Source organism: Xenopus tropicalis, chromosome 5 (assembly GCF_000004195.4).
Source record: "Xenopus tropicalis strain Nigerian chromosome 5, UCB_Xtro_10.0, whole genome shotgun sequence".
Taxonomy (NCBI): domain Eukaryota; kingdom Metazoa; phylum Chordata; class Amphibia; order Anura; family Pipidae; genus Xenopus; species Xenopus tropicalis.
The window spans coordinates 100,323,403-100,348,061 of record NC_030681.2 but is presented as its reverse complement, the minus strand read 5'-3'; the positions used below and the strand labels follow the sequence as shown (position 1 = coordinate 100,348,061).

Here is a 24,659-nt window from a genome sequence, read left to right as displayed (position 1 = left end):
CTCTGGCACCTTGATTTCCGAATGACATACTTTGGACCACTGAGCAACAGTCCAGTGCTGCTTCTCTGTAGCCCAGGTCAGGCGCTTCTGCCGCTGTTTCTGGTTCAAAAGTGGCTTGACCTGGGGAATGCAGCACCTGTAGCCCATTTCCTGCACACGCCTGTACACGGTGGCTCTGGATGTTTCTACTCCAGACTCAGTCCACTGCTTCCGCAGGTCCCCCAAGGTCAGGAATCAGTCCTTCTCCACAATCTTCCTCTGGGCCCAGTCACCTCTTCTCGTTGTGCAGCGTTTTCTGCCACACTTTTTCCTTCCCACAGACTTCCCACTGAGGTGCCTTGATACAGCACTCTGGGAACAGCCTATTTGTTCAGAAATTTCTTTCTGTGTCTTACCCTCTTGCTTGAGGGTGTCAATGATGGCCTTCTGGACAGCAGTCAGGTCGGCAGTCTTACCCATGATTGCGGTTTTGAGTAATGAACCAGGCTGGGAGTTTTTAAAAGCCTCAGGAATCTTTTGCAGGTTTTTAGAGTTAATTAGTTGATTCAGATGATTAGGTTAATAGAACCTTTTCATGATATGCTAATTTTTTGAGATAGGAATTTTGGGTTTTCATGAGCTGTATGCCACAATCATCAATATTAAAACAAGAAAAGGCTTGAACTACTTCAGTTGTGTGTAATGAATCTAAAATATATGAAAGTCTAATGTTTATCAGTACATTACAGAAAATAATGAACTTTATCACAATATGCTAATTTTTTGAAAAGGACCTGTATGTGCTGCTTCATGTTGGCAGTCATGGTGCAGTGTTCCAGTTCATTCACAGGATAATCTGTAATAATTATACATTGTGTGTCTGAAAAACTCTGTGTTCAAGCAATGGGCTGGTTGTGCACTTCACAATTTGTCACACCTACTGGTACAGTTAACTGGTGTGCATGCCTACAAGTACACAACCTGGAGGAAACACTGGTGCCAGGTTATTGATAGTGTCATTGTTTTAGTCAATATAGGTGGTCACTTTTCCATTTAATGATAAGTAAGGGTCACTAAGGACAGAAAATGGAAGGTTATGTGATACTTTTTATTGACTAAGTAAAAATTGCAAGCTTTCGGAGCACCAATATATATATATTATGACTATTATCTGTGAAATAGGACATATTGATTATTTTTTTCATTTTAATTTAAATATATTAGGAGTTGGAGTTGGTGCAATTTTGCTGACTCTGACTCCAGGTACATGTAAGGTTTGATATAATATCCTATATTCATATAATCATATATGCATGTATATTGATACTTTGACTTACTTTGATGATTAGCATATCATACTCCATTTTAGAGATGGATCTCCATTTTGTAACAGCAAACAGCAAGGTTTGAACATCCCATAATAGTTGTTTTTCCCAAATAGTACACTTGCACAACTTGCACCTTATGAATATAAGCCTTGAGAAACAACTTAATCTTATCTATGCTCTGACGCATGTTATACTCCTTATGTCCTCCTTAAAGGAACAGTAACACTAAAAAATGAAAGAGCTTTAAAGTAATAAATATATAATGCACTGTTGCCCAGCACTGGTACAGCTGGGGTGTTTGCTACAGTAACACTACTATAATTTATATAATAAGCTGCTGTGTAGCCACGGGGGCAGCCATTCAAGCTGGAAAAGAGGAAAAAAGGCACAGGTTACATAGCAGATAACAGATAAGTTCTGTAGAATACAATAGTGTTATCTGTTATCTGCTATGTGCCTGTGCCTTTTCTCCTTTGAATGGCTGCCCCCATGGCTACATAGCAGCTTATCTATATAAATTATAGTAGACTTTCTGAAGTAAACACACAACTTTTACCAGTGCACATTATATTTTAGTTACTTTTATACACTTTCATTTTTTGGTGTTACTGTTCCTTTAAAATTCCTGTCCCGCATTAGCCATCCTTGAAGGCCATCTTTGAAGCAACAATAGTCTTTTTCTTATTTGCTATAACACACCCTTAGGTAGTTACGTGTGCAACGAAGGTTATAAAAGTGATGATCACTTAACAATAAATTGGACAAGTTTGAGCTTCCATTGGAGTTGTGTCGTTCTTGTCCCCATATACGTCTTGGTCCTGCCAGGAGGTCTCCCTTTGGATTACTAAATTTACAGTTGGCGGTCAGGAACCTTACAGTACCTAATATTGTTCCCTACTCTGTCTCCACAGCTCTGGTTGCACCACCTTTTCTTTTAGTAACATTCTGTAACCATATGGGAAATGAAAGTGAAATCTTGTGCCATTCTCGCCACCTGATATAGGATTTCAGCTGCTCAACAGTTTGTGGTCTGACTTTGTTGTATTTTGCCTTGCATAATGCTCCAAGTGTTTTTAATGGATTACAGGTCTGTACTGCAGGCAGGGTTTTGGGTTAGCACCCAGACTGTTTTTGTAAATCTTAAATGAGCTTGGGATAAGAGAAGGCGGTGCTATTTCTGGATCATGTTTATCTATGGCTTCTACTTTGCATGATAGAGATCTATCTTGCATTTGTAAATGCACCAATGAACTGTGTTCACAGACAGTGGTTTTGAGCCTTTGCAGTGATTTCAACTACAGAATAGTGTATGTTTCTAATGCAGTGCTGCATAAGGGCCAAAGATCATGACCATCCAATATTGACTTTTTGGCCTGTCCTTTGTAACATAATAAGTTAGGTTAAAAAAGACAAAATACACATCAATCAACTTCAACCTTTTATGTTTATATTAAACCTGCCTAACTACTAGTTGATCGAGAGGAAGGCAAAAAAAATCTAAAGCATCTCCAATTTTCCTTAGAGGGGAAAAAATGTCTTCCTCACTCCAAGATGGCAATCAGACCAGTCCCTAAATTAACTTATACTAAGAGTTATTTTCAATAACCCTGTATTTCCTCACTTGCTAAAAGCCATACAACCCCTTCTTGAAGCTATCCAATGTATCAGCCAGTACAACTGATTCAGGGAGTGAATACAACAACTTCCCAGCTTTCACTGTAAAAATCCCTTTCTGAATATTTAGATGGAACTTTCTTCTAGTCAGAATGGTTGCCCTCTTACAGTATCTGCTGGAAGGACCTATTGGTAAATAAAGCATTAGAAAGATTATTATATGATCCCCTTATATATTTATGCATGGTTATCATATCAGCTCTTAAAGGAGGAGGGCCGGTGCTCCTCTTAGCAGAAAACTGCACCGGCCCGGGGTACCTGTGATTGAGTGATCCTTTTTCTTCTGTCTTTGCACCACTTATGCATGAGCAGTATAATTGACATGTACAGTATGTGTGCCCTTGGTTTGTGTGCACAGTGAATCGTATGATTCTAGGGGGGTGGCCCTTAGTTCATAAAATGTCTATTTAAGTGTAAAGCCAAACGTTAACAAAAAAAGCTGGCTTTTTCACTGTGCTTTACATGTGTCAGCCCCGGGATCACAAAGAAAGAAGACAGGAGGGAGATGATCACTTGCACAGGCACCCCAAGGAAGGCAGTGCATTTCTGCTGACAAGGGCCCAGGGTATCAGGTAAGTAGTTGCAATCACTGGGGGGTGCCTAACATTCAGGTACATATTTGTGTTTTGTCCTAACCATGTTTCTAGTATAAAAGTGCATATGTGTGGGAAACAGAGGGAGAAGTTTTCACTCTCCCAAAAGGTCAAAGGGCACAGGACCGGCAAATCATTTAGGCAAGTGGCTGACCTGATTACAGGACAGATGTGAGAGTACATACATGAGCACTGATCTGCCAGAGAGTTCTAGTTCCGCGGTTTGCTTCTTGCTGCTTATATCATCTGACTAACCAATCCCATTAACCACACAGTACCCCAAGATAGTCTGGGATTTGAGGGAAGGGGCACCAAGGTAGGTAGCTAGCCCACAAGGAAAGGAATCTGTTTGTCAAAGGTCTGTGACTTTTGCCAGCCTGGTCACCTATAGAGGTGATGGCTGATGGATATGATAAATTCCTTCCAACAGTGGGAAATGGTTAGAAGCAGCCAAATGCATATATAGGGGGATGGATTTGTTAACTAGGGATATACAGTCATTTAGACCAGGAAGAGTATGACTTCATTATGACTCATTTTTTAGCATAGAATAATACTGATCTCATTAGTATTCTGGAGTGTGTTCTAGGAAGGAGGTCGTGCCCAAGACCCAACAGACATAGCCAAATTCATATGTAAAGAAAATAACATCATAGATGTGTCACTGAGAGTGTTAAACGTATTTCTCTCACTTTGTATTGCAATCTGTAACCCCCCCCTTTCCCCTTCCCCACACCCATATTCTAGTTATATTCAAATACTTTCTGAAATCAGTTTCAGTTGTTTTGTTTGCCCTGTTTTTTTAAACATGATGCTGGCATCAAATTAGAAATGAGCATATCTTTTTCAAAAAACAATAACATTTCTCAGTTTCAACATTTGATATGTTGTCTTTGTGCTATTTGAAATTAAATATAGGGTTAAAATGATTTATAAATCATCCTATTCTCCTTTTATTTTAATTTTACACAGTGTCCCAACTTTTTTTTTGGTTGGAAACAGTGTTGTATTCACAGGTTGACTGTTGTATTTTTTGCTTTGAGTCATTGTCATTAAATGCATGGGTTGCTATTTCATTATATACGAAGTCTCACTGTGCTGCAGTCAGTATGCCAGTATCTGCTGGATTTATTGTGTCATTGTGTACTATAAAGGAACCATTGTGCTGTTATATGATGAGGGAAGGCTAAGTAAGGTCATCTCATATACAGTAGATTCCATTATAAACCAACATTAATTAACAACCAATTCAAATGGTTAAAGAGTATTTCCTTTTTGACTGTAAAAATACAAAAGTAAGTTGTACGTGATCATAACTAAGATATAATTAATCCTTATTGCAGGAAAAACACCCCTATTGGGTTTATTTAATATTTTTTTTTTAGTAGAATAATGTAGGTATGGAGATCCAAATTACAGAAAGACCTCTTATCTGGAAAACAAAACGTCCCAAGCATTCTGAATAACAGGTCCCATACCTGTATAGGCTATAAAATTGAAGGCAGAATGTTTTTTTTTTTTTTTTTAGCATTCCTTTTCTAATGTTGTCCCATCCATCTCTGTAAAAATGTTAAATGTTTAATATTTTAATAAGCATTATCTGCTTAGCAAGAAGGTAGAGTAGCTTTCAGTTCCAATTTTCCAACCTTCAAAGTCATCGTCAGCGCCTACTTTCTTACTTCCTCTCCTCGATGTCTAGAAGCCTCCTGAGAACTCGTTAGCACTTTCTAATTAGCATAAGCAGGGGATGTCACGTGATTAGTGGAATAGTGGCCCAATGTCTCTATGCTCCAAGTCTTGCCCTGTGTCTTTCTGCTCGTGTCAGTTGTAGGAGCTGCAGTTTATTCCTGAAGATAAAGGCCTGTTGTGTGCCCTAATTAGATTTTATTCCTAACAATGTTAGTACAACAGCCTCTCAATGGACTGGATCAATGTTGCCTCTAATTTCTTCTCTGCTATGCGTGGAAAACATTTTGTGCACACAATTGAAACTTGTGTGCACATTAAATTCAGCTGAACAGCATGAGGAATCTAGTTTTATATAGATTATGTATATATTGCCTCTTTAACGTGATTGCCAAGTAATCCAGCAATTATGAACTTATCTTTTTGTTCTTTTCTTTATTTTGCATTTTACAAATAAAACAGATAAACAACTAAAACTGGCACTTACATCACAATTGGGTACAAGTTGCTTACATCATATACTTACGTAGTGACAGTTGTAGAATTAAAAAGCAGTGTAGCATCAGGTGAAGTGAAATGGAATTTCTCCATAGAGGCGTTTTATCTGATAGTTTAGGGAGAGGGGTACAGGCCTTGGCTTGTAGCTTCTCCCAGACTTTGATGGGGGTGGTACTTCAGGTAAGGGAGGGATATAGTTCTTTAGTCTATATGGCAAGTTGCATATGGCCCAAAGGGAAGCCACAATTATGCATGTGGTATTGTCAGGGAGTTACTGTGGTCTGGATTAAACTAGTTATGTATATAGGGATAACTGAGATGCTCCCCTGTTTCTTTAGGAGCAGTAATGGTGAGCCATGATAGTCATAGGGATTTGTTGTCCCAAATAAAGGAGATTAGTTCACGGTTTAGTTGTTGTTAAAAATAAAAAAATAAATAAAAAAAATTACATATATATTGGTTTTTAAACAATGAGTTTTCAATAAAATTTTTTTTTTGAATTTTAAGGGTGTGCCGGCCATGGATTATAGGACTGATATATATATATATATATATATATATAGGCTATATGAATTTAGGCAAATATAACATCTTAAAGAGATTAATTCTACCCCATAGACTTAGCTGTTGTTTATTCCAGTGAGGGGTTACAAATGTAAACCTTGCAAGGATGGGCTCTAAATTCAGTTACATACATTGATATATCTGTTGTAACTATAATACAGGGTAGCAGAATCTAGATACTAGGGCAAGTGTGGGGTGTTCTCTCCTGCAGCTAAGCTCCCCAATAGAAATAGTATGGATTTCGTTTTTTTTATCCATAGGCCACTTAGCTCCCCAAATTTCCAGTGCAGTTTGGAGTGAAAAACCGACATCTGCCAGGAAGAATAACATATCATCTGCATACAGTGCCACTTTCTCCTCTACGTTACAAATCCTAATTCCTTTAACCATGGGAGTTAGTCTTATTTTTGCTATTACAAACTCAATGGCCAGTGCAAATAGGAGGGGTGACAGGGGGCAACACTGTCTGGTGCCTTTCTTCAACTCAAATACCTCAGAGTGTATTATTGACCCCGTTTTGTGCTACAGGCTTCATATATAAGAACTTGACCCAGTGTAATTATTGCACTGTAGCATGAAGAGGGGAGTTACTCTGTCAGAGACGCATATGTTTCAAGGAGCTTGGGGGGGGAGATAGCTGATCTGCCAGCAGTCTATACCAAGCAGCCGGCGTGAAGTCATCTTTAGCTATAAAATGAATATGCAGGCAGGGAGTAGGGAAAGGGAGTGGTAACAGATCAAATTCTTTGGTATGGTCGTAATTCTTCAAATGCATGGTAAACTTTACAAACACGGCAAACTTGCCATGGTGTAGACAGGCTTGAATATATTTAGCAACTTGAAACTGCACTAATGAGCAGTTTCAGGTTTACTAGTTATAATTAGTAATTAAACAACCTCGACTTGTTCTTAAATTGGGACCCCTCAAAACTGATATTTAGTATAATAAAAATATTAAAAAAAAACCAAAAACCACAAACACACTTGATCCATACTTAACCCAGTGCTCATTTTAATATAAAATAAACCAGCTTACATTTTCACAGTAAATATAGGCTATATACAGCTGCATGTAGAAAGCGCCTTTCTAAGCAGGCTACATACAGAACTATGGTTGCCTGAACCATTTGTTTTTCTTTTCAGTGCATTTTTAAGGAAAATGCATATATTTGTATCTTTAGTAATCAGAATAAATACAATAGAACACGAATATTACTTCCAAAAAAAAACTAAAAGAGAAAAAGAATATAATCAGTCCTGAAGTTGGTTTGTGCTAAAAAAAAATAAAAACATACTAAAGTAAAAAAGGGAAGAAATTAAAAAAAGCCAAAAAGATAACAAGTTCAGAAAATCATGAAATATAAGAGGTGGAGTGTGCCTGCCACAGGCAGGGAATAAGAAGCAGCGAGTAGCCACCGCAGGATGGAACGATTGAGGCTTTGAGGTCAGCCCTTGACAGTAATCTTGTTTTCCACTGCAGCAAACATGGAGAAGAACCTTGTATTCTCATTAGACAGCAGGGCAGAAGGTGTGTCATATTCCATGACCTGCAAAAATTGGACATTTTATGAGGAAATCTGGGCATTTAAGTAACAGGCAAATCTTCATTACTAAACATGTGTAACTCACCTGTCCCTGTGCCAGCACCATAATACGGTCACAGCTAAGGACCGTATGCAGACGGTGGGCAATTGTCAACATTGTGCATTCTGCAAAAGCCTCTCTGATAGTTTCCTGAATGAGAAGATCAGTTTCTGTATCCATGGCCGCAGTAGCCTCATCGAGAATCAGAATCTGAAAATAAAGTGTTGCAGGCATTATTTAACTGCAGCTAGGTATCTTCATTTTCTCTTGCAAAGGTACTTTCAGGTGAGAAGCTCATGAAACCAGTGACAGGTTTTTTTTTTGGTTTTTTTTTTAATACTACCGGCAGAAAAAGAAAAATGCCTGTCACCACCTGGGCTTCCTGCCTTTTAAGTTACCATGAATCAGCATAAAAAAATATGGGGAGCTACTGGTGGCACAATATTCACAGCTTACAGGCTGGTCAAGATGCTCAAAGTCAAGATGTGAGGTCTTAGATATTCTAAGAACTACTGACCAATAGAGTCAGGTTTTAATATGCATGTACATGAATATTAAAACACCAGGTGGCCTTAAACCAAACAGAGCTCATAAGATACCCTGTAAGAAGCACAAATACAATGAACATATGTAGTGCAAATTTAGAGATATGAAACCTTACTGATTGTACAGCTACCTGTACATAAAATACATCATTTTTAGCTTTTTTGTTAATTAAATGTTTTGAGCTAAAGAATCAGCAAAGAAGGGAAGACATGGTAAAAGTTACTTGACAGCTGATTGCACAGTCGGCTTTGTCCCTGTATGGCACCCTTCTTTGCTAGTTCTATAATAAATGGCATGCAAATCCTCCAAATAGGCTGGGAGAGAATTTATGGAGGGCCACTACCCAGACAAGCGTGCCTTCACAAGTGCTTACTTTACAACGACGCAATAGTACTCTTGCAATACACATAAGTTGTCGCTCTCCAACTGAGAAATTTTCGCCATTCTCAAGTACTTCAGTTTCAAGTTTCAGAGGTAGTTGTGCAACCTAGATAAGAACAGTTCTGTTAAACTTATGAAACGTTAGTAAAAGGTAAGTTGGGGGAAGCCAGAGGGCAGCTCCATTAGAAAAGATAAGCAGTAGTAGTGGAATATTCCTGTTAAAACACTAAATACTTTAATAAAGGTGCTCACTATAATGATATTATCCTACAGCATGATGTGTTCAATTCAATACAGTTTTGTCAGCAAGCACATTTTCAGTTGAAAATCACAACTTCTAATGTCATCAGATAGGGGCCTGGGAGTGGGATTTTGGCATGCCACTGTTTTTACATGTCAACACAAAAATAACATTTTGACTCATAAAAGGAAAGCAGAATTCTAAGCACAAGCCAGCTGATTAACAGACTTGTCTTTGCTGGAGGAGACCAACTTTTGCAACGTTGTTTAAAAAGAAGTCATAACATAGGAGTTAAGAAAATGCTGCTTTCGATAGCAATTCCATTTGCAAATAACTTTAAAAGCACTGACAATTTATTATAAATTCATATTTGAAGGTTGTTAAAATTAGTTTTTTTTTTTTTTTTTTATTAGCCACCAAACATTATTTAGGTTGACATACCCATTCAGCTGGCTGTACATACGCCAATAAAGCAAATTACTCAGACCCTTCAGAGTTGACATGTGAATGAAAGTTGGCCAGATATCAATCAGGCAAATTTTAAAAATCCAGTCAGAGAGGGTCACACATCTGCACATTGATGCAGCTCTCATCTTGTGTAGAATTATGCTAGGTAAATGACATTTTTACAATTTCCAAAGACACCTTATTAATTTGATTACACAAATGAATAACAAATGAAAACTTACACATTCTTTCATGTGTGTCCTCTCTAATGCATCCCATATTTGCTCTTCACTGTACTGACTGAAGGGATCCAGGTTTGACCTACATAGACATAAAAAACAGCATGAAATTTTATCTTACTGTATGCCCAAGTGCAATCCCAATTTATATAAGAGCCTTTAGGACAAGGGCACACATAGCAGATTGTCCAATTTCCTCCCCTTTCAATTTGTACACAGGTGCAGGAAAGTGATCTGCTATCACGTGCCCACCCCTGTAGCACCATTCACAGGCCAGGCATCAGCCAGAGTGTAGTTTCCGCATGCATATTTTAGAGGAGGGTGTGTTTGACCTCCTACATTCTAGTACAAATGGAAAAATAAATTATGCCTATTAGGGCTGTCAAACTGGATGCAAGTGGGCCAGATGCAGAACTTTTTTTTTTTTGGCCACCAGCCTGCCCAAAACCTCTGCACAATTCTTTACATCATAAAACATTCATATGCCATAATACTGGCCCACTGCTTTCGCAAGTTAGAGCATACTGATATATGTATTTTTTCTCTGCTTACAAAACGGAACGTATTTAATAAACTGACTCATAATTGGATTACAGAACCCTCGTGTTTACTCACCGCACCGTCCCACTAAACAAAACAGGTTCCTGAGGAATTATTGATAGTTTACTCCTTAGGTCTGCCAGACCAATGTCACTGATTTTAACACCATCGATCTTGATGCAACCACCAGAAAGTTCTACCAGTCGAAAAAGAGCCATTCCTAGGGAAGTTTTTCCTAAAATAGTGAGAGCTGGCTGGTAAGTATCACCAATATATAACCACAAAATAAAACTGTCATAATGACATCATTCTACACACAATGAGAACACTTGTAGAAATACATTAAAGGAGAAGTAAAGGCTAAATCACTGGGGGTGTGAGGCACCCCCCAGAGATTATAACTGCTTACCTGAAACCCCTAATCGGTGCTCCTGTTAGGAGAAAACTCTTTTTTTTTTTTTTTTTAAAGTTTGACTTTTTACTCCACTGCACATACGCTTAATGGCATACACCCCAGCCAGTGCAGTTTTCTCCAACAGTAGCACCAGCCCAGGGTATAAGGTAAGCGATTACAATCATTGGGGCGTGCCTAACATTTTGGCACCCCCAAGCCTTCTAACTTTCCTTCTAGAATAACACCAGTATTTAAGCACCTACACCTACTGCCAACTCTAAGTAGTGGATTTTAAATTAACTTTTTGTTCTGCAGATTCCCAGTCGGAAATTTAAACTATAAGCTGGCTGCAGGGACCTATCAGCTTAGCAACTAGGATTCTGTCTTAATGAAGATTAATACGAGGCGGTCTAAGCTGAAAGATAAATAATAAACATTAAACAAAATCTAAAAGGGGAGTCAGAGAGGATCCACAGTGCTAAACATATTACATAGAGGAAGTTGATACAGGTAATTACAAACATCAAGCAAGATACAACCAGTCCTAGCTTACTAATGCCTGGTGAGTTGCAGGATGGCAAAGCTCAGCTTACCTGATCCAGTCCTTCCCACAATACCAATCTTCTCTTTAGGTTTAATGGTGAAAGATACCTTCTTCAAGACAAGGGGCAAGTTCTCGCGGTAACGCATTTCTGCATTTTCAAATTTGATTTCTCCTTCCTGGGGCCAATCTGCTGGAGGTGCCTTGTTTTTAATGCGTGCAGGAGCCTCTAGTGCCAAAGTCTAAAAAAAAGAAAGTGACAATGATTTCCCTTAAAAGTTTATTATAAACTTAAACAAGAGGCTATGTAACATTAAACCAAATTAAAAGTTAAACATAAGTAAGAAGCAATTCTCTCAGTCAACATGTCTACCCATGTCTCACAATATACTCAACAAAATAAAAATGGATGGCCATAACCATATGAAATACAGATTTATGGCAAGGAGGCAATTAAATCTCCCTAGACAGAGAGGAGCTGGGGGTACGGATACCTGTGAATAATGGAGTAATAAATGTAGAAGTTAATGAAACACCCAATATCTAGCAAAAACCTCTCAAAAGAAAGCTTTAAATAACTTAGTATGAATCAGTAAGTGATATGCAGAGAGAATTTGCAATCTTTTATTATGTGTATATATATACATAGAACCATACCTCCCAACATTTGAAAAACAAAAAGAGGGACAAAAAGATTTGGTGCGCGCAGTGCGGCAATTTTTTGACCACGCCCACTTTTGTGACCACGCCCCAATTAACACACCCCATTTTTTTCTAAAAATACTCCTTTTATATATCTAATATAAATAAATTTAAAGCAACTGGACTTACAAGTTATTACTTAACAAGTCCAGTTGCTTTAAATTTATTTATACTAGATATACCATGACCTGGATGAATGAAAATCTTCAGACACATACTCCTTTTATATAGTTGAAATGGCGGGATCAGATGCAAATGTGCTATACCCTCATACTGTACTACCTAAGGAAAACAAAATAGCAACTCCTACATATAAAATACAAATATAGAGAGAAGGGAGTCAGTTATGTATGTATGTATGTATAACTTTATAAATAAAGCGCCACAAGGGTACGCAGTGCTGTACAATCTTACAATATACACAATTACACACAGGGAGGACAAATGTTATAATAAATATAAGAGAGTTATAACGATCTACCAGTTTTGCCCCCCACACAGGGGAGACAGTACCCCCCCATACACAGAGCCCCCCCATACACAGAGCCCCCCAGGGTACGCAGTGCTGTACAATCTTACAATATACACAATTACACACAGGGAGGACAAATGTTATAATAAATATAAGTGAGTTATAACGATCTACCAGTTTTGCCCCCACACAGGGGAGACAGTACCCCCCAAACACAGAGCCCCCCCATACAGAGCCCAACCATACACAGTGCCCCCCCCATACGCGCTCTGACTCCTTGCGCTGCTTCTCTTCTTATGATGCTCCTTCTCCGGCGGTCCCTGGCCCTTTTATAAGGTTGCGCCCCGTGTGTACGTGTGACGTCATTACGCACGGGCGCAACCTTATAAAAGGGCCAGGGACCACCGGAGAAGGAGCTTCATAAGAAAAGAAGCAGCGCAAGGAGTCGGAGCGCGTATGGGGGGCACTGTGTATTGGGGGGCACTGTGTATGGGGGGGCACTGTGTATGGGGGGGGCACTGTGTACCTTCTCATCCTGCTGTCGCGGATCCTTCTATGAATGTCCCGCATTTCCGTAATCTATTACGAAAATGCAGGACATTCAGGGAACTATCCGGGACAGCGGGACACGCTATAGAAAGCGGGACTGTCCCGCTTAAAGCGGGACAGTTGGGGGGTATGTACAATCCATACTCTATATATTGAGAGTCAGCCCCTAAGCTCAGGTAACTGACAGCAGGCCAGATTGCGAGTTGTGAATCAGCAGAAAAGATGACTGGGAGCTACAGGGGGGCATATTCTTAACTGCTACAGGCCTGTATACTGTGTGCTTCTTACAAACTGGGGTCTGATCTGAAATATGGATGCCTTTGGTTATTGGGGAAAATTTGCCCCTAAAGCTAATTTCTCTCATGTTGTGGGGGACACAGGAACAGTGGTTAAAGGGCCCCCCTCCCACCAGGAGGCAGGACACTGCAGGGATGTTAGAATTGCAGACCCTCCCTTGCCCTTTATACCCTCTTGATCCACTGGCAGTGCTCAGTTTTTTCAAGTTTCTTCCTCACAGGAGGTTAGGACTGGCTACTAGAGAGGCTCTGCACAAGGACAACATTGGTGAATCCCCTGCCTTCAGCCACATATGCTCTTCCGCATTGAGAACTGGGCGCACGCGAGCTTGAGGACGACATCACGTGCGTGCCTAAGTGCGGATCCCTACAATTGTATAGCTACCAAAGGCAGGACCAGGATTTGCATCCTATTCCTGACGTGCTTGTGACGCTGTCAGGGGCATCTTTGGTATTTCCCCACTGTTCCTGTGTCCCCCCACGATGTGAGAGAAAGGAAGATTTATGTAACAACTGTTAAATCCTTTTCTCTCCAGCACTGCCAGTGGAGCAAAGTGCTATAAAGGGATAGGGAGGGGCTGCAATTCTGACATCACTGCAGTGTCCTGCCTCCTGGTGGGAGGGCCCTTTACTCACTGTTCCTGTGTCCCTCTTACGGCTGGAGAGAAAAGGATTTAACGGTAGGTGCATAAATCTTCCTATTCCTCCTTAATTGTTAAACTTTTCAACAGATATTTGAGCAATTCCACACTGAGATATTCTTGAGCAATTCACATTCTAAGAGCCTAGTAACGTTTAACACAATATATTTATATAATTTTTTAGTGAGAAAAGGGTGTGTTTGGTGATCTAAAAATAAAATCTCTTACTTTGATGTAATGGTTGATCCTTTCAACAGATGTGAACCGAGCTTCAGTTTCAGAGGCCAGTCTGACAGTAAACTGGAATAAACCTGTTAACTGGAGAATGGAAAAAACTATTAAACAGTATTAAACACAGAACTCTCACTTCCAGTATTAACTTGCAATACAACAGGGCATTGTGGCAAATTGCAAGTAAATAAGGTAAAATAAGTAGTAAGACAATGCTCTTTTTTTTTTTTTTTACTATTTTCATTAAAATGGACATATGAGGTATTATGGATGTACCTTTGCATGATTTCCATTAAAAAACATCACCATAAGCAATTTAGCTGTTCCATAAGGAAAATAATATTTGTTTCCTCCTTCAAGGCCTATACATTCTCTCATGTGTACACAGACCTTTAAGTCAGCTACATATCTGTACCATTGACCAGAACAGATTATGTCTTATTCCAAACAACTGTGCTTACACAGAAGAGCTCTTTCAACCATGCTCAAAGCATAAATACACACTGGTGTTGTAGGAAAATCTGTTGTAATCACCATTTTTGGACATTTTTTTTAAAAGGTGTTGTTCACCTTCAATTTAACGTAGTATGATATTCTGAGACAATTTGCTATTGGTTTTCATTTTTTATTATCTGTAGTCTTTTAGTTATTTCATTTTCAGTTCTATTTCATTGCTAGGGTCCAAGTTAACTTAGCAACAAGGGAATGGTTTGGATGCCTGGTATATGAAATAGGAGAGGGCCTGAAAAGAAAGTTACAAAAAGTAACAATAAATCTGTAGCCTCACAGCGAAATAGTTCTTTGGCTGCTGGGGTCAGTCACTCCCATTTAAAAACTGCAAAGAGTTTTAAGAAGGCAGCAAATACTTCAAAAACTATAATGAAGACCAATTTAAAGGTTAAGTTAACGTACAGGTGAACCACACCTTTAATGATACGCAATGATATCAATGTATCAATTTATAAAGCCGTGTGGATTAACATAACAGCATACATTTCAGGACATATTGAATTGAGCCCAACTTTATTTTGAGCATTTTGTCTATGTCAGTGCTTTGTAAATAGGTGACCATAATAACAAACACTTTCCTGTCATATAAGGCACTTTCTACAAATTAAAGTTGAACAACCCTGTTAACTTTTATTATGACATAGATCAGTGATCCCCAACCAGCCGTGCATGAGCAACATGTTGCTCCCCAATAGATGTTGCTCTTATTTTTGAATTCCTGACCAAGTTTTGGTTGAATAATAACAAGATTTACTATCAAATAAAGCCTCATGTAGGCTGATAGTGTGCATAGAGGCTGCCTAATAGCCAATCTTAGCCCTTAATTGGCACCTCCTGGAACTTTTATGATGCTTGTTTTGCTCTCCAAGTCTTTACATTCGACTGTGGCTCACGAGACACAAGAAAGTTTGGGGAGCCCTGACGGAGATGGTGGCATTCTAACACTTTTGTGATGTTTTTCCTTTTTTCTATTTTTGTTATTAAAACATTTTTGCTTTGCTGATTTCCAATTCAAAATTGAGAGAATACTAAAGGGTCTGAACAGAGAGTATTGATTATATTATATATTAGTATGAACAGAAAGCTATCCACACTAGGTATCTGCTTTGTCCATTCCAAGCTGGTAAAGGCAGAACATATTAAGGTAAAAGACAGAATATACAATATTGATTGTCTATAGCACGCTAAAAGTTTGATTTTAAGGAGAACTGATCCTAAAGTGTTTCTTATTTAGTTTTTTGTGTTCTAAAATTTGTTGAAACTTTAATTGTAATTTCAAATTATGCAACAATGCTAGTGACCAGGATTTTATTGTAGATGACTTTAAAAGAGACGGAAAAGTAGCCAACCAAAAGGGAACACTAGACGTTTTGTAGATATTGAAGCATTAACAAAAAACAAGGTTGTGAATCCACAGACTCAGTAGTCAGGCAACCATGTATTGGGGTAATTAAATCAAAAAGTTTGCAAGAGGTAAGCAATAAATGCTACTGGCTAATTGGCTGCTGTGTTATTAGACCTGAAGTGACTACATTATCCATTAGAATGCTCTGATCTGTTTTGAAGACCACCAGCAACAGTCCTAGGAGATCTAAAGTATCTAAAGAGCTGGCTGTTCTTTCTAATATTATGTCAAGTGTTTTGGCAACACATTAGGCAACCCTGTGCAGACTTGATTACTTCAGGCCAGCATACACATTATAAAGCCAGTGTGACCAGAAGGATGAACATAACCAGCAGATACAATCAGACTATCACAGCATGGAAGGAAGTTTATTTCAGGACAGCTGAATACTGAAGCCTACAGACAGGATACTCAAAATTAAAATCCAGAACTGCTAGTGGTTTTACAGGGTGGTACCAAATGCCTAAAGCAAAAATGATGGCAGAATTTAAACTCTCGAGATATACACATTGAGCATGCATCCTTGACGAATGTGGGAGAAGACCTACGTAGTGCTGCAGTTATGAAACCCCCCCCCCTCCAAACAAACAGATGCCAGTTCAAGGGTTCAAGATTGCCATGCACGTTCAGATTTTAGCCTTCTTCCGACGAACATTCGGATATCAGTCATACGTTTAAATTAGCAAAAGATAGTAACTAAGGCTAGCTTGAGATCAGAATCCATCCGAGTCACTAACATTCAGACTGAAGTTAGCCCTATGGCCTATGGGAGGATTTACTGAACACAAAATAGCTGGCAGACACCAATTGTGCGACAAAATGAATTCCTGGAAATGCATTTTAGGTCCCCCAAGAATATCGTCAGCTACATGATACGTGCGCAGATTTTATCGTTATTCAACTAAAACTTTCTAACCTGTCAACCTGTCTGTCGACTAAACGACAGAGCCCATATGGACTGAAAATCGTAGGAAACTACGATTTTATATTGGTGCGTCTACAGCCAACTTTAGTTTATTTTAAACTTTCACAGCAACAATAAAGCGTTATGCAGCTTTAAAAATGATCTAGTCCAGTGGTTCTCAATCTAGTCAATGTTTGGATATCGATTTTTAAGAATAAAGTTTTTTTTAAAGACTTCCTCAAAAAATTCCTTTATTATTTGTTGTATTCTAAAACAGAATGGAATAATATAAATGTTTAATTTAGTTACCTGTACTGCATATGACATGGCTAGCCCAGCATATGCTGGTGAGATATTTCCATGCATCAAAACAATCATGAGGCCTGTAGTGGTGATAAGGGACACACTGATGACATCTAGTCGTATGGCCAACCAGCGCATGGCACAATTAAAAAGGTAAAAGGGAGCCTGGTTATTATCAAGCAGTTCTTGATACCTGAAAATGAAACATAACGGAAAAAACTTTAGCACAAAAGACCATACATAGCTACTTATTAAGAATGGTATGTACATTTTTCTAGGCAAACTCAAACAGGGTACACATTCTCCATTTATGTATACTATAGCCCTAGCAAACATCCCTGTAGTATGTTAAGTTCACTCCAGATGCTGTAGCTTGCAAATAATTCACTCTACCATTTAAAATGTTATTCTTGAGCCCAAAAATGTATTTTTTTAGTTGTAATATTTGTGTGTAGGCAGCCATCTCAGGTCATTGGGCCTGAACCTGTTCTTTTAACCACTAGGTGGGGCATGGAAGCACGTTTTGCAATACTAAATCTAAGGGAACTGCTATCTTGCTGCTCTCCCCTTGTTCTGCTCATAGGCTGCAATGTAGGAGGAGGGGGTGATATCACTCCAACCTGCAGCGCAGCAGTAAGAGTGACTCAAATTTATCAAGTCACATGGCTGAGGGCACCTGGGAAACTACAAATATGACTAGCCCCGACATAAAAAAAATAATAAAAAACCCCAGATTTCAGTGCAAGATTCTACTGGAGCAGCACTATTAACTAATCTGTTTTGTAAAACATATGTTTTCCTGTGGCAGAAGTTGTTTACAAAACAAGGTGATGCAATACTGTTTTACCCGAACAGCATATTTATTAAGTTGGTAAATAATTTGAGAGATGCACTCTCTCTCTGTCACTATCCAACACAAAATTATTTATTATGGCATTAACAATCAGGCTAAAAGTGGATAGGATGCTACTAACCTGAGTAGGAACTCATTTCCTTTGCTGTAAGCATGAATGGTGGTAAGCCCTTGAATACTAGAAGTTATGTGAGACAGGAAAGGGGACTGTGTAATATTTTCCAGTCTCTTTAACTCACGGATGAAAACTCTGTAAAGAAAAAAAACTTTTCTTAAATAATCCCAATTTTTTTCATGTTTTCACAAAAGACAAATCTAAATCAGCTCCAAGTTGAAAAATAGACAATACTAAATATGGTCTAACATTTTCAAAAATGGGTCTGCACCAAAAAATATACTTGGCACATTAAAGAAGAAAATGTAAATTTTAAGCAGATTTCCAATAAATGGAGGGGAATGGAGGATGACCCCTAGTCGTTATACCACTGAACACAATTGTGCAACATTGCATAGAAACAGCCCTAATCAGTCTTCAAAAAGTGATTTAAAAGGACAATTTGAAAAGGACCAAGCATAAAAAGACTGAATATTTATGGCTTATCACAATGTTTCTGAAAACATTCCCCCTTTTAACTACAATAAAGGGAAATCAGCATCAGCAACAATAAAAATTCAAACTTAGTTTCTGGATTGCACTGACCTTGAGACGACATGCAGTATAGTAAAGAGAACAACTAGAGGTCCAACAGCCACCAGAAACCAAGGAAATACAAAAGAGATAACTCCCAGGCAGAAGAAGACTAAGATCACATTTTGTACAAACATTTCTGCTTGGAAGGGTAGGCGTACGTCAACTGCATAGTAAAAGGGAAAACAAAGTTGAAATTAAGACATAAAATATAATCCCTGCTTTAATTATTACATATATTTTATTTTAAATCTCCCAATGTATAGTTTCTGTACTGCAGAATTAAATTGAATCTATTACATAACCTTACTCAAACCAGTAAAGGTGGCCATATATGGGCCAATAAAAGCTGCCAATGGCCATCTTATCGGCCTGTGTATGGAGCCCTCAGGTAGGCCTTGTATTTGTAATTGCTATTAAAAGCAGTGTCTGCCTGTCCTTTCTGTACTCTGCCCTGGTGGTTCTGGCATATGAAACAATGTAACACAAGGCAGCAGACTGACAGACCTGACTTGCTGAAGGAGCCTGGCACTTGCAACTTTGTTTAAAAAGTAACAACCAGGAGTTCAGCAAATTCTGCTTTCTATAGCAACTGCATTTATAAATAACTTGTAAAGCACTTATAATTTAATAAATTGATGTTGGAAAGTTGCTTAAAATTATGTTTTCTTTTATTTGGCAAAAAATTATTTTTGGGGTTGACATGTCCTTTAAGTGCAAATTGTGAATTGCAAGATTGGAGCCATGGCAGATAGGACACAATAGCCTCTGGGAAATCTCCTCTTACCTGGGCCACTTGGGTTAAGAAGGAAAATAACAGCTAAGTTTCATACTACCCAAAACTAGGCGCAAAGACAAGATTTAACTAAACTAGTGCAACAAAGTTAAAATTATTTGATGAAAGGAGGATTGCCTCCTTACCAAAAGCACCTGTTTTTGTCGGTTGAGAGCTTGATTTTTATAAGCTTAAAATTGTCTCACCTTCATCCATGTCTTTAGAAAACCTGTTTAGAACGCGCCCAGTTGGGGTGGTGTCAAAAAATTTCATTGGGCTTCTCAGGATACGGCGAAATAACTCATCGTGAAGCCTGGAAGATGCACGCAAAGTTCCCTGCGAAGCAACAAAATAATTTGATTAAGAAACTACATACTATTTTTAATAATCTCTGAAAATATAAAATGTGATTTTACCTTAACAAAAACGATGCCACGCACAGCCTTCAAAAGAAGCATCACAACCATGGAGAGAGCATAAATGGCAGTGTAGAAGAGTACGTGTGGATTGTCCTTCATACTATTACTGACAACCGTCTCATTGTGAACCACAACAGTGGTATTCTTAACAGAGAGAAACATGTTCATTTTAGAACCTTTACAATAAACACTGCTCTCATTGAAATAAAAAGCATAGCTTTATACACTGTGTAAAGTCTGCATTTACCCATTTTTCTGTCTAATTTTAAGGTTCCCACATGTTCCTATCTTTACAAAGCAAATTGTCTTTGCTTAAAATGCAGGAAGACCGCTTTCCCATAATTCAGAGCTTTTTGGATAATGCCTTTCCTATACTTGTACAGTTGTAGTAGCTATACTACACACTCTGTTCCTTAAAGAATATCAAAAATCTTGTTATATATGTATGCAACTGCATATTTTCTTATATAGCACTAAGAAACTAATAATGTGCATTGTGCTGTTCTCCCATCAACTTTCATTCCTATCTGTACTTTACTATATAGTCTTCCCTGGTGGCATTGGTTGCTCCTGACAGTCCTGCGAAGATTTGAAAACTTCTTCAGGTAGAAATAACTGATAACTGACTTGAATGCTTTTGTTAATGATAAAACTAAAACAAAATCTTTATTAAAAAAATAATGTGCATTTGTATGCCCCTGTGTAGTAGTGGCATGCAGACCATGCAGGTTACTGAAGGAAAGTCTTACCCCACTGCCTTGTTTTATCCAATAGCTGAGCCACCAGTTACTGAATGCGGTACTTCCTACATTGAGTACAAACAAGGTCATGATGATAAGGAAAGCAAATGGACCTCCAGCCGACTGAATGTAAGCTCCATAAACAGACCATGGCACAGATCCTTTGCCTTTTTCTTCTAGCTGCATGAGCTGGCCTGGGGAAACAACAACAAACAGTAAGAACATCTTACATTTAAGGCTAATGTCACCCATAGCGATTTAGTTCACTTGGAAATAAAGTCATGTCATACTTCACGGACCATTAAAACCAGTAGATATAAATTAAGTGAATGCTTTTACACATAATGTTAAATTTGTCTGCCCTTACAAAAATGTTGTGTGGTTTTTAGAAGGCATTATATTTGTATCTGGTAACACCTGTTTTCTGGGCGTTTAGGACAACTTGTAAAGGTAGCCATAAAAAGGAGATTTTGTGATAACTCACCGTTAAATCCTTTTCTCTTAGGACGTCTGTGGGACACAGGGACCATGGGTATAGTATCTACCAGCAGGAAACAGGACACTAGAATAGGAAGAAGAGGAAGAAGCCCCTCCTCCCTGCTACTATACCCCCCGTCACTTCCTGAGTGAGCCAGTTTTGTCAACAAGATAACAGACAGTAGAACCGAGCTATATTAGTATATACAGAAAACTCCCCAAGGGGATCGCTTCTGGGGGGGAAGCCCTGTGTCCCACAGACGTCCTAAGAGAAAAGGATTTAACGGTGAGTTATCACAAAATCTCCTTTTCTCTTACAGGTGTCTGTGGAACACAGGGACCATGGGGACATACCAAAGCTGTCCCGTTTAGAGAAGGGTGGGAGAAGCGGTTTTAGGCAACTGAGGCATGTGGTACCTCCCGAATGAGTAGGAATGTTGCAATATTGATTTTGCGAAATTTGGTAGGGAGTGGATGGAGGACCACGTAGCAGTGCTGCAGACCTGATCTGCTTAGGCCCTGTTCCAGAAGGCCCAAGAGTTGCTAATACCCCTAGAGCAGTGCTGTCCAACTTCTACGGTGCCGAGGGCCGGAATTTCTCTAGCATACATAGTGGAGGGCCGCTAATGGAAGCCAGTTTTGACCACTCCCCTTTTTGAAACCACACCCACTTCAAACCACACCTATTTTATCACAATGGTGGTAGCACAGCAAAATCCCAAATGCTTGGTCCTTACTGTGGGGATATCAACCATCATTCATATGTGAAAGAATTATGTCATATTAAGATATACCCTTAAATTCCATATGTCTCCTCCTCCCCTGTGGATAGCACAGCAACCCCCAGTACATAATTACACACCTTAGGGACCATTTAATGGCTATTTCCAACTGCTAACAAACTCCCACAACAAACCCCTGCCAGGTTCACCTCCCACAAGCAGCATAGGGCAGGCAGAGTATGGCACACACAGGCAGCACTCTGCCTGCCCTACCCTGCCTGTGTGTGCCATACTCTGCCTGTCCTACCCTGCCTGTGTGTGCCATACTCTGCCTGCCCTACCCTGACTGTGTGTGCCATACTCTGCCTGCCCTACCCTGACTGTGTGTGCCATACTCTGCCTGCCCTACCCTTCCTGTGTGTGCCATACCCTCCCTGCCCTATGCTGGCTGTATGTGCCGTACTCTGCCTACAGTACCTATGTCTGAGGTGTGAAGAAGTGAACAATGGGAGTGATTACAGTCTGAGCCTGAGGTGTGAACACTGCAGGGGTTGAACAATGCAGAGATTAAAAGGTGTGAACAACACAGGGGATTACATGTTTAAACAATACAGAGGGATTACAGCCTGAATCTGAGGTGAGAACCATGCAGGGGGCCAGTTAATCTCAGTACTGATACCATTTAATGCTTACTCAAAGGTAAGCCATCAAAGCAGCCAGACAGGTGGGGGGCCACACAGAGGGGGGTCGCGGGCCGCATACGGCCCGCGGGCCGCCAGTTGGACAGCACTGCCCTAGAGGAAGGGGCCTTAATGCTGAGAGGTGGTGACTTCCCTCTGGTAATGTATGCACTGTGGATGGCCACCCTAATCCGACGGGTAGTGGTCCTGTGAACCCTCCTGGGACCCAGCAAGCAGGAGGAAGGGGATGCCGACTGACGTATGTCCTAGGTCAAGTAAGAGATTCGGGGCCCGGACTGGTCAAGGGAGTGCCGGGCCATTTCGTTGGAGAAGATGGTTGAGGACAAGATGCCATGGGATGTCCTAGTTGATGCGGAGGAACCACCCTGGAAACGAGATGGGAAGGGTACTTGGGACCCCTCCGTCCGCATGTCAGGCTAGGTAGGGCTGCTGATGGGAGAATGAAATAAAAGAAGGTCCTGTCTCCTTAGGGACACTAGATAAAACTGGCTCACTCAGGAAGTGACGGGGGGTATAGTAGCAGGGAGGAGGGGCTTCTTCCTCTTCTAGTGTCCTGTTTCCTGCTGGTAGATACTATACCCATGGTCCCTGTGTCCCACAGACACCTGTAAGAGAAAGGGCCAATAAAAGCTGCTGACTTACCAAGTACGCATAGCTTAATGCTTGACTATACAAAAGAACTAATGGGGCAACAGAGTTCAAAATCACCATCTTCTTCTGTCAGTTCACCACATCTGTATCTTGTAAACATGCAGACCAAAGATAGTGAAAGATGGCATTTTTGAACTCCGTTGTGGAACTCTTCAGTTTTATGGCAGGTCGGAATAATTGCTGCAGGGAGGAAGCTTGGAGGGGGGGCAGTGGAGGATGGGCTGAGGACAGGCTGGGATTGAATTCTTCTTTTAAGGGATAGCTTACACCCAACAACACCTTTGCCAAAAAATAACAATCTTTTTGGCTTTATTCTTGGGGTCACTTTTTTACTTTTAGTTTACAGTGGCTTTCTCTATCCCACTCTACCAAAAGCTGCAAATGGTTAAGCGCAACAGGTGTTAAATGCCACTCTCTCCAGTCTAAGCAACGGAGGCTTGTTACTCCTTTAGAGCTGTCACAGGTACCCTAGTGGCCTCCAATAGCTACTCGCATAGTCACTTACTTCTAGTGGATAACCTGTTCTTGGCAGTTTTACAGCTGTGCCATACTTTTTTTTTTACTTTTTAATTACTGATTTAACTGTACTCCACATTGGACATTTAGTGACTTTTTCATGGAGTTGCTTGGAGTGTTCTTGCCACAATACTTAGTCACCTGAAGCTGGACCCTCCAGATACATGTGAAATCTTTAACACAAAGATGGTCTCAATTTAACCAGTTATTAGAGTCTGAAAATGTATTAACTGCTCCAGTGATAATTTAGGTGTGTCATATTAAAAGGAGTGTATAATTGTGAAATCAGGTGTTAAGTTTTTTTTTTTTAGTCTATTTTTGTTGACCAGCTCAAAAAAAAAATAATAAAACAAATCCAGTCTACACATGAATATACGAGTCCCCTTAGGCTGGCAGAGTCATTCAGCCCATTCCATACTAAAGTGATATATTTTAGTGCATGTCACGCAGCTTCTACTTCCTACCTCCCTTACGCAACTATATATTTAAAATACTGAATGACTATCATTTGTTCCACACAGCTAATTCAGATAGCTTGAAAGGTTTATAAAAGTTAATTTGTTGAAAAAAATCTTCAAACAGCACCTTCTTCCTTTTTCACAGTCTTTTCTTTCTTCACAGATCCAGCCTTATTGCCTTTTTCTAGAGGTTTCTTTAGTGAGTTTTTCAAATTCTTTTTAAGGTTCATCTGCTAAAAAACATTAAGTATTTTGCAAGTTGTTAACAGTATTGGTGCAGCATAAAATAAGCAACATGAAATAAAACAAAAGAAAATAATTTATTGAACATAAGTTCAACGAATAGGGCTTGTTTTAGTCACAAAAATATATACTTTTTTTTTTTTTATTTCTCAAGCTAAACAGGGCAAA

The 24,659-nt window shown here is 39.4% G+C and overlaps 1 protein-coding gene across 4 annotated transcripts in view; it reads right to left on the bottom strand.

The window, feature by feature from the left end:
- Positions 1-7,312: 7,312 nt before the first annotated feature.
- abcc5 (ATP binding cassette subfamily C member 5) overlaps positions 7,313-24,659 on the bottom strand; it is a 57,663-nt gene continuing 40,316 nt past the window's right edge. For 3 of the 4 annotated variants that reach the window (XM_012962630.3, XM_012962629.3, XM_031902925.1), the window contains 14 exons: positions 24,376-24,481; positions 20,733-20,917; positions 19,981-20,127; positions 19,771-19,900; positions 18,802-18,955; positions 18,223-18,351; positions 17,255-17,441; positions 14,124-14,213; positions 11,288-11,477; positions 10,376-10,535; positions 9,764-9,842; positions 8,826-8,939; positions 7,952-8,116; positions 7,313-7,869 (listed from right to left, as the gene is read on the bottom strand). In XM_012962630.3, the coding sequence (XP_012818084.1) occupies positions 7,768-7,869; positions 7,952-8,116; positions 8,826-8,939; positions 9,764-9,842; positions 10,376-10,535; positions 11,288-11,477; positions 14,124-14,213; positions 17,255-17,441; positions 18,223-18,351; positions 18,802-18,955; positions 19,771-19,900; positions 19,981-20,127; positions 20,733-20,917; positions 24,376-24,481 (1,938 nt within the window). In that variant the 3' untranslated portion in view covers positions 7,313-7,767. The remainder of the gene's footprint in view (positions 7,870-7,951; positions 8,117-8,825; positions 8,940-9,763; positions 9,843-10,375; positions 10,536-11,287; positions 11,478-14,123; positions 14,214-17,254; positions 17,442-18,222; positions 18,352-18,801; positions 18,956-19,770; positions 19,901-19,980; positions 20,128-20,732; positions 20,918-24,375; positions 24,482-24,659) is intronic. The other variant, XM_012962631.3, reaches the window with a different exon arrangement.